The sequence below is a fragment of the Alosa pseudoharengus genome, unplaced genomic scaffold (genome assembly GCF_046254945.1).
Source record: "Alosa pseudoharengus isolate Yale_2024_CS ecotype anadromous, Long Island Sound unplaced genomic scaffold, YU_APseudo_1.1 YU_APseudo_1.1_scf_12, whole genome shotgun sequence".
Lineage (NCBI taxonomy): Eukaryota > Metazoa > Chordata > Actinopteri > Clupeiformes > Clupeidae > Alosa > Alosa pseudoharengus.
The window spans coordinates 2,676,333-2,692,039 of record NW_027468587.1 but is presented as its reverse complement, the minus strand read 5'-3'; the positions used below and the strand labels follow the sequence as shown (position 1 = coordinate 2,692,039).

At 46.1% G+C, this 15,707-nt stretch overlaps 1 protein-coding gene across 2 annotated transcripts in view; it reads right to left on the bottom strand.

Annotated features, from left to right (window-relative positions):
- Positions 1 to 15,671, bottom strand: part of pip5k1ab (phosphatidylinositol-4-phosphate 5-kinase, type I, alpha, b) — a 25,517-nt gene extending 9,846 nt beyond the window's left edge. The window contains exons 1-8 of one of the 2 annotated variants that reach the window (XM_076279738.1): positions 15,434 to 15,671; positions 9,348 to 9,382; positions 8,212 to 8,301; positions 5,057 to 5,187; positions 4,199 to 4,316; positions 3,769 to 3,921; positions 2,659 to 2,958; positions 1 to 84 (exon numbers count right to left, since the gene is read on the bottom strand). The exon at positions 1 to 84 is cut by the window's left edge and continues 137 nt beyond it. In XM_076279738.1, coding sequence (XP_076135853.1) covers positions 1 to 84; positions 2,659 to 2,958; positions 3,769 to 3,921; positions 4,199 to 4,316; positions 5,057 to 5,187; positions 8,212 to 8,301; positions 9,348 to 9,382; positions 15,434 to 15,479 — 957 coding nt within the window. In that variant the 5' untranslated portion in view covers positions 15,480 to 15,671. Of the gene's footprint in view, positions 85 to 2,658; positions 2,959 to 3,768; positions 3,922 to 4,198; positions 4,317 to 5,056; positions 5,188 to 8,211; positions 8,302 to 9,347; positions 9,383 to 12,048; positions 14,335 to 15,433 lie in introns of those variants that run through there. The other variant, XM_076279739.1, reaches the window with a different exon arrangement.
- Between the last annotated feature and the right edge of the window lie 36 nt (positions 15,672 to 15,707).

The following is a 15,707-nucleotide window of genomic DNA, read 5'->3' as shown; positions in this document are numbered from 1 at the left end:
TCCGAGCCGCTCCCGCAGCGCCTGGTCCACATTGTGGACGCCCATCAGCAGGCTGTAGTCCATGATCTTAAAGCTCTGCAGCAGCTGCAGGAGAGGGACCAAGGTCCATTTAGGATTCAACGTACATTACGTTCACCTTTTTTCCCCCCTCCCCCATCGTTTTTTATTTTCTACTTGAACGCATCTTGTGTGTCATCACTAGACCTAGGTTCAATCTGGGGGGTTTCTGTGTTATCTTTGTTCTGATAAGAGAGGAATTTGTTTTCAGACAGATCTTTTTTCAAAGTTCATAAAGCGAGACATCTATCCTCAGTGATAGATAGATAACACACTGGGGTTTCCGGTCCTATTTTATCCTCAATTTTAGTGAATCCATATCCTAGCCTACTTAAAATACTCAGGGTCGCAACCTACTTGCGTTTACCACTACCACGTTTACTGCTGATAAGGTAGCATTTTAAATTGAATTTTTTTTTACCCACAAGCTCTAACCTGACTCCGCCAGATGGATTGCTTCGCATTTGCTCGGCATATCCATCTGGGAACGTTCCGTTGGGAGAACTTTTGGGAAGGGGCGAAAATACTGGTTAGCTGATTGGATAAACCATCTGTCCATCACCACCTACAACCCCTGGCATAAATTATGGAATCACCAGTCTTGGAGGATGTTCATTAAGTTGTTTCATTTTTTAGAAAAAAGCCAGATCACAGACATGACACATGACACATTTCAAATGGCAACTTTCTGGCTTTAGGAAACATTAAAGGAAATCAAGAAAAAAATGAGTTAGTCCATAACAGTTGCTTTTTTTAGACCAAGCAGAGGGGAAAAAATATGGAATCACTCAATTCCAAGGAAGAAATTATGGAATCACCCTGTCAATTTCCTTTCCCACCAGCACCAGATTAGATCTGGTGATCACCAGATTAGATCACCAGTTAATCTGCAGTTAAAAAGGAGCAATCACACCTTGGAGAGCTGTTGCACCAAGTGGACTGACATGCATCATGGCTTCAACACGAGAGATGTCAATTGAAACAAAGGAGAGGATCATCAAACTCCTCAAAGAGGGCAAATCATCACGCAATGTTGCAAAAGATGTTGGTGACCGAACTGTGAGAAATCGCCTAAAGGAAATGGGATTTACATACAGAAAAGCTAAACGAAAACCATCATTAACACCTAAACATAAAAAAACAAGGTTACAGTGGGCTAAGGAAAAGCAACCTTGGACTGTGGATGACTGGATGAAAGTCATATTCAGTGATGAATCGCGTATCTGCATTGGGCAAGGTGATGATGCTGGAACTTTTGTTTGGTGCCGTTCCAATGAGATTTATGACAACTGCCTGAAGAAAACATGCAAATTTCCTCAGTCATTGATGATATGGGGCTGCATGTCAGGTAAAGGAATTGGAGAGATGGCGATCGTTACATCTTCAATAAATGCAAAAGTTTATATTGACATTTTGGACACTTTTCTTAACCCATCAATTGAAAGGATGTTTGGGGATGATGACATAATTTTTCAAGATGATAATGCATCTTGTCATAGAGCAAAAACTGAAAAAAATCCTTGAAGAAAGACACATAAGGTCAATGTCATGGCCTGCAAATAGTCCGGATCTCAATCTGTGGTGGAAGTTGAAGATAATGGTGCATCCAAGGATCCAACCTGCAAAACTGATCTGGCAACTGCGATCAGAGAAAGTTGGAGCCAGATTGATGAAGAGTACTGTTTGTCACTCATTAAGTCCATGCCTCAGAGACTGCAAGCTGTTATAAAAGCCAGAGGTGGTGCAACAAAGTACTAGTGGTGCATTGAAGTGTTTTTTGTCAGTTTGTTTTTCATGATTCCATAGTTTTTGCCTTGGAATTGAGTGATTCCATATTTTTTTCCCCTCTGGTTGGTCTAAAACAAGCAACTGTTACTGATTTTTTTTTTTTTTTTTAATCCCTTTAATGTTTCCTAAAGCCAGAAAGTTGCCATTTGAAATGAACTTAGTTTTGTGTCATGTCTGTGATTTGGCTTTTTTCTAAAAAATTAAACAACTGAATGAACATCCTCCAAGACTGGTGATTCCATAATTTATGCCAGGGGTTGTATGTTGGTGATAGACGGGCGAAATCAACCAATCAGATCAAAAAAGCGTATGACGTACTAACAGAGCGTCGAGTCGATTCTCGTTACGTCACACCTAAACCCGCCTCACAACCAATGTTGATTGGCCGTTAGTTTGGCGAAGGGCTCCAAATTTTCTCCATCGCAAATAGCCAGACTGTAAAATGAAATGGAGCTCGCGAGATCAGGATGGTCTCACAAGACTACACAAGCTCTGTGACCCACCTAGAACGGTTCCGCGACCCACTTTTGGGTCACAACCCACTAGCTAAGAAACCGTGCTCTAGATTCTTTGACAAAGAAATCTATACAGGTTTTCTCTGTGTGTCCCATTACTTAATAAGCACAAAACCTGAACAGCCAGGCACGTGCATACACACACACGGTCTTTCTGGATGGTCTCTTCAAGTGCCATTAAGGTGGTTGGATATCTCCAAATGAATATGCATGCATTGCACATACCAACACAATCTTTACAGATACATAGCCTGTGCCAGGCACGCTCGCTTGTGCACACACACCCCCCCACACACACCAAGCAGTCCCTCTGGATGGTCTTGCTGAGGGCGTTGTAGTTGTCGGTCTCCATCTGCAGGCCGTCGGGCAGGTCCTGGATGAAGTCCAGATCCTTGTAGGTGGGCACTTTCTTGTCGCGCTCCTTGGCCGAGGCGCGCCGCTTGTAGGTGGAGCCCTTCAGGTCGAACTTCATGTGCATGGGGATGGCGCGCGGCAACAGGTTGTTCATCACCACGATGCGGATGTTCTTGCCGCCCGCCTGCACGCAGTACAGGCCGTAGAACTTGGGCAGCAGCGTGCGCTTGTTCTGGTTGAGGTTCTGCAGGGTTGGGGGGGGGGGGGGGGGGGCAGTGAGGGAGCAGGTAATGGACGTGTGAAGGTGGAGTGGGTTACAGGGATAGCTGTTCCCGAGCACAACAACACATGTGGACAAATTACGTAGCTTGGTTCCTGGGCTAGTTAATGACCCAATTACATTTGTGTGGGTTGCCAATGATAGCCTAGAAGCTCGGTGCTGCATTTCAAAAGCTTTGACATAGTGCTGACGTCTGGACAGACCTATGCCACTCTTAATGCTATTGTCTACGGGCTTTTTCCAGCCCGTTTTGGGATAAGAGGTTTAGAGTTCTGAATCGTAATCAGCTTGTCGTGGGAACCAAAGCCAGCAAACTGTCCACCTCTGAGCACAACAAGGGTACACAAACAGAAACAAAACAGAAGTACACATACTTATATTTAACAAACTCTTCATTCCATTTGGCCAGTGTGTAGGAACACTAAAATCCCCCAAAAATTGGGCCCCCCCCCCCCCCCCACCTCATTTTCAGTACAGACCAAAATTTTATCTGCCATCCACAAAAACTATTTTTTTTATCTGTTACCCTGTATAATTAGTTGGATAACCCCACATACACACACACAGGAAAGCCAGCCCCACATGCACGCACACACACACACACACACACACACACACACAGGAACGCCAGCCCCACACGCGCACACCCACACAGGAACGCCAGCCCCACGCGCGCACACACACACAGGAACGCCAGCCCCACGCGCGCACACACACACACAGGAACGCCAGCCCCACGCACCCACGCACGCACGCACGCACGCACGCCCTCACCATGAAGTATCCGGGCAGCAGCTTCTGTAGAAACTCAGCTTCTTTGTGCTGCACTGTTTTGATGATGAATTCGTCGTCACTGGAAACGTAGAAGATTGAGCCACTCGCTCCCGGATTTGACAGTTCGATGAGTGGATCATTGCAGAGAGAATACTACACACAAACACAAACACACACTTAATATCAAAATTGCTTATCTTTGTTCTGTTAGCCACAACACTCTAACCCTATACCTTTGTTATCCTAAACAAACATGCTGTAGTAAAATGTATCTGAACTTGGCATGTCAATGTATAATGTATTAACATTACAGTCAACAAAACTCTCAGAGACGGCCTATTTCCTCCTATGGGAACTTGGTTAACTGGGTACTACTGTGTGTATGCAGAACGAGGGAGAGAGGGGTGGACACTCCACTAGCGACACTCACCAAGTAGTCATCAGGTCGGATGCCAAAGAGTTCTCTGAAGTAGCGGAAGGCAATAGGAGCGTACGTCTTAAATCTGAAGTCACTGTAGTGGTGAGCTGGGGTCAGGTTACTGCCCTCACTTGGGGGGGGGAGAGAGAGAGAGGGAGAGAGAGAGGGAGAGAGAGAGGGAGAGAGAGAGGGAGAGAGGAGAGATCTTTCACAAACCCTTTAATAAAGCAATACAGTGGGGTCAGCGGGTGATGATATGAAAACTGAAACCAAAACACAGCATACAGAATGTTTGGTTAGAGTACAAAATGGATCAAGATGCCCGTTGTGTCTGTGTGTGTCTGTGTGTGTCTGTGTGTGTCTGTGTGTGTCTGTGTGTGTCTGTGTGTGTCTGTGTGTGTCTATGGAATGTTAATACATGCTGACCGAGGTCTGTAGCCTCGCAGGCGCAAGCAAAAATAAAGCGAGACAGAGTAAACACTGAAGCACGGAGACAGGGCCGGGAGCACATTACACGTCCATCTCAGACACACACACACACAACCACACACACACACACACACGGTCACAGAGAGAGGCCAGCTCATTCCTTCAATGTTTACCCAACTCATGAATGTCATGAGTCCGTTTCCTCATTCGATGGAGTCATTCCCACAGAAAAAAAGGATGAACATCCTGTTCACCTGTCTTTACTCAGGCAATGTCATCAAAATCATTCTGCATGTGTGTCTTTGGCATATACATATTTGGGTTCCCCCACCGCATTTGTAGCTTTCACAGACAGTTTGTACATTACAGGTTTGTGTCCTTCCTTACATCCACACACACACACACACACACACACACAAACACACACAAATCTGAACTGACCTGGGAAAGAAGATGCTCTCTACGACGACAAAGTCCTGCATGAGCACATCTCGCTCGGCCTTCTGGCTGAGACTGCCCACGGTGTACGTGATGCCCAGCTGGATCGCCCCCTTCAGCGCTGAGGACGTCGTCTAGACGGACACACAGACAGACACACAGACAGACAGACAGACAGACAGACGGACGTAAATTAAGGGCAATAATACACACAGCAGCACACACACTTAACGATACTTGATTGACATTCACAGATGCTGCTTAGGAGCTCTTGTGCAGCTCAGTGTAGTTCACCCGGGCAGAACAGATACCATGGACACAGCACCCAGCCCATACGGGGCACCATGGACACAGCACCCAGCCCATACGGGGCTAACTAGGCACCATGGACACAGCACCCAGCCCATACGGGGCTAACGTGGCACCATGGACACAGCACCCAGCCCATATGGGGCAACGTGGGATGACCTAATCTGCACCATGGCGTGGGGGGCAACGTGGGATGACCTAATCTGCACCATGGCGAGGGGGGCAGCACGGAAGCTCAGAGACGGTGGCAGGGGAGGACGGGTGATGCTGGGACAGAAGGAGGAAGTGAAAAGATGGGGAGAGGGTGATCTGACGAGTAGGCATGAATGATGCATTATGGGTGTTGAAAGATCGGGAAACAGATGTATGAGTCATCTTTTTAGAGAAGTTGCGGTGTTTTTTTTTTTTTTAAATGATGATACATTGATTTAATAATGGGGACCAGCGTCATCTTTGGTGCTGGATTACACTCGGTGCTGCTTAGAAACGACATTCTGGAGACTCAACAAAAGTCAACATTGATTTCCATGGCAGCCAAAAGCCCGATCTTCAAGCAGGAGAAGGAAAGGCTGTCTCAGTGCCTGTTCACACCAATGGACACACAATGACTATACTACAGCAGGCAAACTAATAACATCCTGTCCGTGTAAAAAAAAATTGTAAATGAAAGTTTCCCTTTTCATAACGGAAGGAACTAGAAGATCCTCCAAAACAAAGTCTGTTGTGTAGGAAGCAGCAGAAAGAACATACTGGCCACATCCAGCAAGGCCCAGCCACATCCAGCAAGGCCCAGCCACATCCAGCAAGGCCCAGCCACATCCAGCAAGGCCCAGCCACATCCAGCAAGGCCCAGAGAATTACACAGAAACTACTCCCCACTCTGTATAAAGTACAAAGACTGTGTGCAAGAGGTTGCACATAGTACTGTCAGTCTAAGATGACAGTTTGCAGACATTGGGGACTTGTTAGCACAACATGTCTCATCAAAAAAGGCGTTTAGAAGGCACCACCTAGGTTCAATTTATAATATATTCACTAAACAGCATCCCTGAGGATTTTTAATTGCATTTAACTGCCTAAATGGCTAGCTAGCTGTGCAATATGGTGCAGTTAGGGTACTTGAGCAAAACATGAAAGCACTTCAATCTTGGTGGAGTCTCAAGATCAACAGTAATAGATGATAATTGCAGACAGTTGTGTAAAAAGAGTCATATATGCTTACTTGTAATGTACATCTTGTTGTACACAAAGCACCATGTTGCAATTGTTTGACACCATGCATTTACAATCTGCTAGTCATACCAGACCTCTTAACCCATTCAACCCACTGCAAGGACTCTTTTTCTGTGAAGCCCATCTCTTCTCTGACTGATCTGCAGGTTGGGCTTCACAATCACACACTTTTATGCCTACAGCAAAGGTAACCACGTCTCACACACTTTTATGCCTACAGCAAAGGTAACCACGCCTTCTGCCTGCTGTTTTCAGCTCTGCAAACTGTCCATGTTGAACTGATCAAGTTAAAGGATAAATGGATACAGCTATATGTTAACAGAGATGACTGTCCATGTCGAACTAATCAAGTTAAAGGATAAATGGATACAGCTATATGTTAACAGAGATGACTGGCAGTGTTGCTTTTGATACTAGCATATTGCCATCAGGTGGAGGAAAACAGGGAGGTGCAAACATCTCTGAAAACCAAGTGAAGCATCAAACATACTGCCGAATATCAAACCCATACAATATTTTCCCCCACTAACAGAGGATATGTTTAATTGAATGCCCTTTAAATGACATACGACAATATGTATGTCACACTGGAGTCTAAGAAATGTTAAACTACTCAGAAACAACTGGGGTCATAAAACAGAGTGTACCCTGGTCAGCACAGTATTGGAGCCTGCCATTCTACACCCAGCAAACAGCCCCTGCCATTCTACACCCAGCAAACAGCCCCTGCCATTCTACACCCAGCAAACAGCCCCTGCCATTCTACACCCAGCAAACAGCCCCTGCCCTTCTACACCCAGCAAACAGCCCCTGCCCTTCTACACCCAGCAAACAGCCCCTGCCATTCTACACCCAGCAAACAGCCCCTGCCATTCTACACCCAGCAAACAGCCCCTGCCATTCTACACCCAGCAAACAGCCCCTGCCATTCTACACCCAGCAAACAGCCCCTGCCCTTCTACACCCAGCAAACAGCCCCTGCCCTTCTACACCCAGCAAACAGCCCCTGCCATTCTACACCCAGCAAACAGCCCCTGCCATTCTACACCCAGCAAACAGCCCCTGCCATTCTACACCCAGCAAACAGCCCCTGCCATTCTACACCCAGCAAACAGCCCCTGCCATTCTACACCCAGCAAACAGCCCCTGCCATTCTACACCCAGCAAACAGCCCCTGCCATTCTACACCCCTGCCATTCTACACCCAGCAAACAGCCCCTGCCATTCTACACCCAGCAAACAGCCCCTGCCATTCTACACCCAGCAAACAGCCCCTGCCATTCTACACCCAGCAAACAGCCCCTGCCATTCTACACCCAGCAAACAGCCCCTGCCATTCTACACCCAGCAAACAGCCCCTGCCATTCGACACCCAGCAAACAGCCCCTGCCATTCGACACCCAGCAAACAGCCCCTGCCATTCTACACCCAGCAAACAGCCCCTGCCATTCTACACCCAGCAAACAGCCCCTGCCATTCTACACCCAGCAAACAGCCCCTGCCATTCTACACCCAGCAAACAGCCCCTGCCATTCTACAGCCCCTGCCCAAAGCCCCCCTTGATTGTGCCGTTGCCCCCTCTCTCTGAATCCTGTGGTGTGTGACCTCATGCTGACCTTTTTGTAGGTGGTCTCTCCAGTGGGGTCCACCCCCCTGTGTCCGATGGTTTTCTTCAAGGTCTGGGAGGTGCCTGAGGAGCCCGGAGCCTGGAGAGGAGGAGGAGGAGGAAGAGGAGGAAGAGGAGAGGGAAGAGGAGGAAGAGGAGGAGGAGAGGGAGGAGGAGGAGAGGGAAGAAGAGGAGGAGAGGGAAGAAGAGGAGGAGGAGAGGGAAGAGGAGGAGGAGAGGGAGGAGGAGGAGGAGGAGAGGGAAGAGAAGGAGGAGAGGGAGGAGGAGGAGGAGGAGAGGGAAGAGGAGGAGGAGGAGAGGGAAGAGAAGGAGGAGAGGGAAAAGGAGGAGGAGGAGGAGAAATACGTCAAGAGTGAGTGAGTAACACAGATGGCACACTGCGAGTTTTGGTCTTTACCTCACACACACACACACACAGTGCCTGCTTTCCGTCCACACCCCACCCTAACCCACAGGGGACACAACACACACAACACACACACACACACACACACACACACTGTAGGTGTGAAGCTCATATTGGCTGGGCACAGTGAAAGCGAGAGCTTCTGTGTGACTGCAGCCCATCTCAGGGCGATGAGCCATACTGTGGTTTTCACTTCTGTCTGGAGCACCAAGCGCAGACCACATACGCCCGCAACATTGACTTCCACTCTGCTACAAACTACAAACAGCTGCTTGTTTCAAGCAGAAATCCCAGACTCAAGTTTAGACACACGTGAGATTAAGCTCAAGTGTGTACGTATAGCGTATGTGTGTGTGTGTGTGTGTGTAAGGGGACGGGTTTAAGCTCAAGTGTGTACGTATAGCGTGTGTGTGTGTGTGTGGAAGGAGACGGGTTTAAGCTCAAGTGTGTACGTATAGCGTGTGTGTGTGTGGAAGGAGACGGGTTTAAGCTCAAGTGTGTACGTATAGTGTGTGTGTGTGTGTGTGTGGAAGGAGACGGGTTTAAGCTCAAGTGTGTACGTATAGCGTGTGTTTGTGTGTGTGGAAGGAGACGGGTTTAAGCTCAAGTGTGTACGTATAGCGTGTGTGTGGAAGGAGACGGGGTTGTCACTGGTGTTTTACTTAAGTGTGTACGTATACAACACACTGTCCATTCTTCATAGATGCCCTTTGACTCACCTCAGGTGAGGCCAACTTCCGGGATCCACTAGCCCCTAGAGGGAGAGGAGAGGAGAGGAGAGAGGAGAGAGGAGAATAGGAGTTTTATGACATCTATATATTGTACACTGGTCCAAACAGTGCATGATAATAATGGAAAAACTTAAAGATCTTTCATGTCTTTGCTGTTGAGAAGAACAATCAACACCATAAGATTATCAGTACAGGCTGCAGTGCACTCACATTCCATTCCAGACAGGCTACATTGGCTTATTTGGTGATGGTAAACACACACACACACACACACAATCAGGCTTTAAAACCCTTCACCTAAAAAAGGTACTAAGACAGATTATAAGAGCCAAAATAGCAGAGGAATGAAGTAGCACAGAGCCACATCAGCAGCATCAGCAGCATGAGCAGTGGAGTAGCACAGAGCCACATCAGCAGCATCAGCAGCATGAGCAGTGGAGTAGCACAGAGCCACATCAGCAGCATCAGCAGCATGAGCAGTGGAGTAGCACAGAGCCACATCAGCAGCATGAGCAGCATGAGCAGTGGAGTAGCACAGAGCCACATCAGCAGCATCAGCAGCATGAGCAGTGGAGTAGCACAGAGCCACATCAGCAGCATCAGCAGCATGAGCAGTGGAGTAGCACAGAGCCACATCAGCAGCATCAGCAGCATGAGCAGTGGAGTAGCACAGAGCCACATCAGCAGCATCAGCAGCATCAGCAGTGGAGTAGCACAGAGCCACATCAGCAGCATCAGCAGCATCAGCAGTGGAGTAGCACAGAGCCACATCAGCAGCATGAGCAGCATGAGCAGTGGAGTAGCACAGAGCCACATCAGCAGCATCAGCAGCATGAGCAGTGGAGTAGCACAGAGCCACATCAGCAGCATCAGCAGCATGAGCAGTGGAGTAGCACAGAGCCACATCAGCAGCATCAGCAGCATGAGCTCTATTGATTAGCTACTCTCTGCTGCTCTGGTTGGAAGAGACCTTAGCAGGTATGTGCATGTGTCTCAGAGAAAGAGAGTGTGAGGGAGAAAGATTGTGTGTGTGTGTGTGTGTGTGACAGAGAGAAAGAGAGGCTACACTCTCCACCCTAGACACAGCAGTCAGAGACACACACACACACACACGCCTTCATTCCTGGTACGTAGGCTTGCTGATTGTGATTCAGAAGGCAGACTTCTGCTGCAGTCTGTGGAGGCTGCAACACACAAATTTGAGCAACATGTCTGCAGGTCACTGAAAGGCAGTCTCGCTGTCTGACACCTGCATCAAAACTACACGCTGGACAATCACAAGCAGACCAAAGTGTGTGTGTCGTTACTGCGCACATCAACGATAGACACACACGTGCATGATAACGATTAACATGCTTCTGTTTCAATAGGAAAGAGTTTAAAGTCTGAAGGTGTGCTTTTATGTGTGTGTGTGTGTTTGTGTTGTAGGTACATTCCTGGGCACCCACTGAAATGACTTTAGGCAAATATTACAACAGAGTGGCCCTGTGTCTGGAGTGTGTGTGGGCTGAGACAGAACTAAGTATGGAGGCAACAGCTCGGCAGACGTGTCGGCAGCACACGCAATCCCACCCTGACCCCATTCTCCTCTCCTTTCCACACACACACACACCTCCAAAAAAAGCCATAATTGCTACCGATCCAGAAGAAGTCTCAGTCATGCACATGGGTATGAACAGAAAGAAATACAACAAGGTTGAAAACTGGCCAGGACGACAAGATAAATTTACATGCAGACAGCAGTACGGCTGAATATGTCTGATTAAAAACACCATGACGCACAACATGTTAAAAAAAGACCTCAAACACAGAGTCAGAGACAGACAGACAGACGGTATTGCTCAAGTGAGCCATCAGAATTTGCACCAGCCATAACAAACACATGAGGATATCTGACAACATAAAGTATGCCTGGCAGGCCATAACAAACACATGAGGATATCTGACAACATAAAGTATGCCTGGCAGCTTAAAAAGGCAGGCACACATACACAAACGTAGACACACACAAACAAGCCGGACAGCCAAGCAAGAGATTTCAGCTCACTCCTGTGCCGCCTACCTGCCAAACAACCCCCTTTCTGGCTGTGTAACCCATGGCAACGGCTATTTTCGCAGGGGAGGCGAATCAGGCTGTGCAGAAGCTACCCAGCTCAGGTGGGCGATTGGGGGCAAAGTTAACCCAAGGACAAGCACTAGCCTTGAGTCGTCATCCAACTGCCTGGGCTGCCCGTGACATAACTTATCTACACGAGAACATCGCTGCACGCTGCATTGATGCAGTTCTGGTTACTGCAGAGGGCACAGGATGAACATGCCAAGTTCCGTGTCCTGCAATTCTACATAGGCTAGCCCAACCACTTAATCCGTTTACTGCCAACGGTGCATATATGCGCCCACAATGAGTGTGTTCTAGAATGCCAAGGGTGCATATGTGCGCCCAAGGAGCGGTAACCGCCGCGATAACATGTAGCCAATTAATGCCGAGGGCACAGGATTGACGTGCCAAGCTCCGTGTCCAGCAATTCAACATACAGGCCAGCCCAACCACTTAACCCACAATAGTACTTCATCTGGAAAAAAGATATGAGCTGGGTATGCCATGACAGCACTCATTTGAAGCATTAAACGTCTAAAGCAAATAACTCATAACAAAGCCCTATTTGGGCATGGTAGGGCAGTATCCAACCTCAAAGTGAAGCTATGTGTATTCCGTACTGAGAACACACTTGTGTCCATCACAGCAGAGCACACAGCACAGCAGGACCATGCATGTACCTCCGAGAGAGGCCCGGGAGACCAGCATCCTCCAGAAGGGGGTCCTCGGGTCTGGGAAAGAGCAGCATGGGGTGACACCGGACAACGTCAGGAATAATACTCAATGAATCGGGCTAGTAGACTATATATTCATGGAGAGAAAAGCGGTTGAACCTAAACAGAAGGTAATGTCCTTCTGCCAAACAACCATCTCTGTTCAGCAATGGCTCTCTGGCTTCATATCGTTTGAAAGCACTGATGAAGTCGACAATGTCAACAAAACAGTAACCAAAATAAATCAGCTGCCAAAATATATACACACACACACACACACAGTAATATAATTCAGTCTTGGCCATACAGACACAGAATACTTATCCACCTCAGAAAGACCTCCTTCGACTTCCAATTCAAACTTGGTGAGGTATATAGGCTAACAACCAGCACGGCAAGGAATTAAAAGCATCCCTGCCAGCATATTCCTGGACCAAACTCCTCACGTAAACAATCTGCCTAGTGTATGCCCCGATAAAAACTACTTTAGACTAATGTGCAGTCTGCATGAAGGACAAAACACACATATTCACATAGGCTTATTTGTTTGGATGGCAGGAAATGTCAATCAAATGTCAGTTTTAGTACAAGCCGCCTGTGTGTGAAAGTAATAATGGGTCATCCACACATTTTCCATCAGGGAGATGAAAAGTGTGCTGCTTCTCGACCCATTTTATCCTTTATATATAGAAGCAGATTACATCTTGTGTCTATCTATGCGCGCGCGCGTGTGTGTGTAGAAGGCATACAGTGTGAATATAGAACTAAGAAAGCTGCAGTCTGCAGGATACACAATATTGGATTTCTGCTTATATTTTCATTGGCTGATTGGCCAATTTTTATTTCCTTTAAGGACCTCCTGAATTTGAATTGAGATATTACTCTTATTGTAATGGCCTAGGTCCAGTTGTTGAAGATACAGGTACAACACTTATCACTATTATTCATTCTACCTTAAATGTATACTTGTTTAAGAAATATAGACTCCCATGAAAAATAAGGAATTCATTGAAGCATGGTGTAGATGTAAAATATGCATATGTGACGCATGACATTATCAAAAAAAAATGTAGGCTTAGATCATGAAACTATAAGTAGGTTTCCTCTGAAACTCTAATAGATTGTGTCGATTGTGCAGGTATAATATGCAGAAATTTCATATTTGCTGATACCGATGCCGTACCGTTTATATTGTGCAAATCCCTATTAGTGATGACTAAGCACTGAAACCTCCCAAGTCTACTAAGCATGTGTCAGAGATTAAACATTGGATTGATTAACAGAAATATTGGACTGAGATAGATAGGTATGTGTGTGTGTGTGTGTGTGTGTGTGTGTGTTTTCCCAAGTGCCTCCACCAAGTTTAGGTTGCCATAAAGCACCCTACTGTTATTTTTACAAGGTATCCACAGCAGCCGTGGGCAGTCATTCTTAGCTACAGGGAGTGTCTTGATGAGCCATAACTTCCCATCTAACCACTGCACTGAATGTCTGGTGCACTTAAAAATATATATCTCTCAATTCACAGATGGCAACCATTCTTAGCTTGAGGAAATGTCTAGCCAATGCTTGCCCTCTGGAAATGCTGGGAGATCAGAATCAAAACAACTATACGTCCTGAATGACATCACAAATAGCCACATACTCGGTCAAGAAGATGGATAACAGGTGATAGACATGGCCAAAATATGAAACTGGTTGTTCAGAAAATGCATGATGACAGTCATTTGGCAAATCTGAATCCAGCTGATATGATCTTCGTGACAAGTCATGAGCTTTGAAAGAATGGAATGAGAGTCAGCAGTCTGACTGCTCATTTGAGTAGATCCAAACATACACTGGCTAACTGGTGTTGCATTGTGCTAGAAAAAACGTATTTTACGTACGTAACACATCACACACAAAAAATCAACATAGCTGACAGAATGGCATTGACAGATTGGTGGGAAAAGCTGATGTTTACGCCGTAACGTTAGTGTTTGTCACTATAGATGTTTGTCACAGTACAAGACCAAGACCCTGCTGCTTGGATGTTGATTCCACATGCTCCAAATGCCAAACGTGGCAGTTTACAGAAAATAATACTAGAAGGAAGCTTGTTGAGGTTCAATGAAATAATATTTTTCTAAATCTGCTGTCACCCTATACAAGGTTAGCAGCTAACTATGTTCGCTAACGACACTCGATTGACAATGTTACTCTATCGTACCCGAGAGCAATAGCAAATGAACACAGAAAGCTAAAGACACGTTTTGGCTGGTTTGCATTTGTAACCCCAATTGAAATACGCGACGTTAGCTGGAGCTACATTTGGTTTAAGTTAATTGGTGTAGCCATAGTTATACGTGTGTGTGTGTGTGTGTGTAGTTATACCTGAACTAATCCTTGGCTAGCATCTCTGCCTCAACGAACCATAACGATACGTTAGCGTTAATTGGCCGATTTAGCAAACAAGATGAGCTATTTTGATAACTAGAATCTAGTAGCCTACCTTTCAAGTTAGCAATAAATCAAAAGGGAAAAGACAACATGTCCCGTATGTCTATTAACATTTAACATTTACTACGTATATGCCTAAACCAGCGTAATTGCTAGTTAACGTATGTTAAGCGATATCAAAGTTAGCGACAGCTAGCAACTAACGTTAGAACTACATGCAACTTAACGTTAACATAACAGCATAACGTTAACGTTAGCTTAGACACGACCGAGTTAACAATAGAAATAGGATAACCTTTTGGCTAGCGTTAACTGAAAACTTGCATTTTAAACGACATTACTTGCTTGGCAAGGGAATTCCTAGCTATTATGAGCAGCACTTATCGGTAAACAAAACATTAGCCAAGCTAACTGTGAATTCGAAACTTTGCTTACCAGCCGAGTTCGGGCAGTCATCAACAGCTAATTACTAATATAGTACACAACAACCAGCTATCGCTATGTGGTCACAGATTTTGAAGAGATAACGTTTGCTGACTACGTTACCCAGACATCAAAATATTTATCGCTAATGTTACCATTGTAAAACGAAAAACTAGCTAGCTAACCGCTGTGCTACCTATAAAATAAACGCAAAGATTTGCTAACCACATGACTAGCATACTAACGACCGAAACCAGCACATAACGTTAGCTCTGTACGCGTCGTGTTCTTCCAAAAGTAGTAGTTAGTCGTAGTGTAACATTAAAAGACAAATGCCATCTTACATTCTTTCCTTACTCTAGGTCTACATATTAATGTGATCCTTTTGTTCCTTTAGTTACCTGTAGGAGCAGTCGAGCCCGAGTCAGCTGCACCGGCTGTCGCCATTTTGCTTTGACTTAGCTTAGTTCCCACACTGTTGAGTAGACTTCTACGCTTTTCTGTAGCGCAGATCCCGCTCGCCGACTAGCCTACACCCCGACCATTCAGTTTAATTTAACCCTTCCCTCACTGAAAGTTTTCCAGTGTCACTGGCACTGTTTCTCATAATTCAAAGGGTAATCACAAAACGGGACTTGGTCTGGAATAAAATGGTCATGGTAGACCTACACCCAG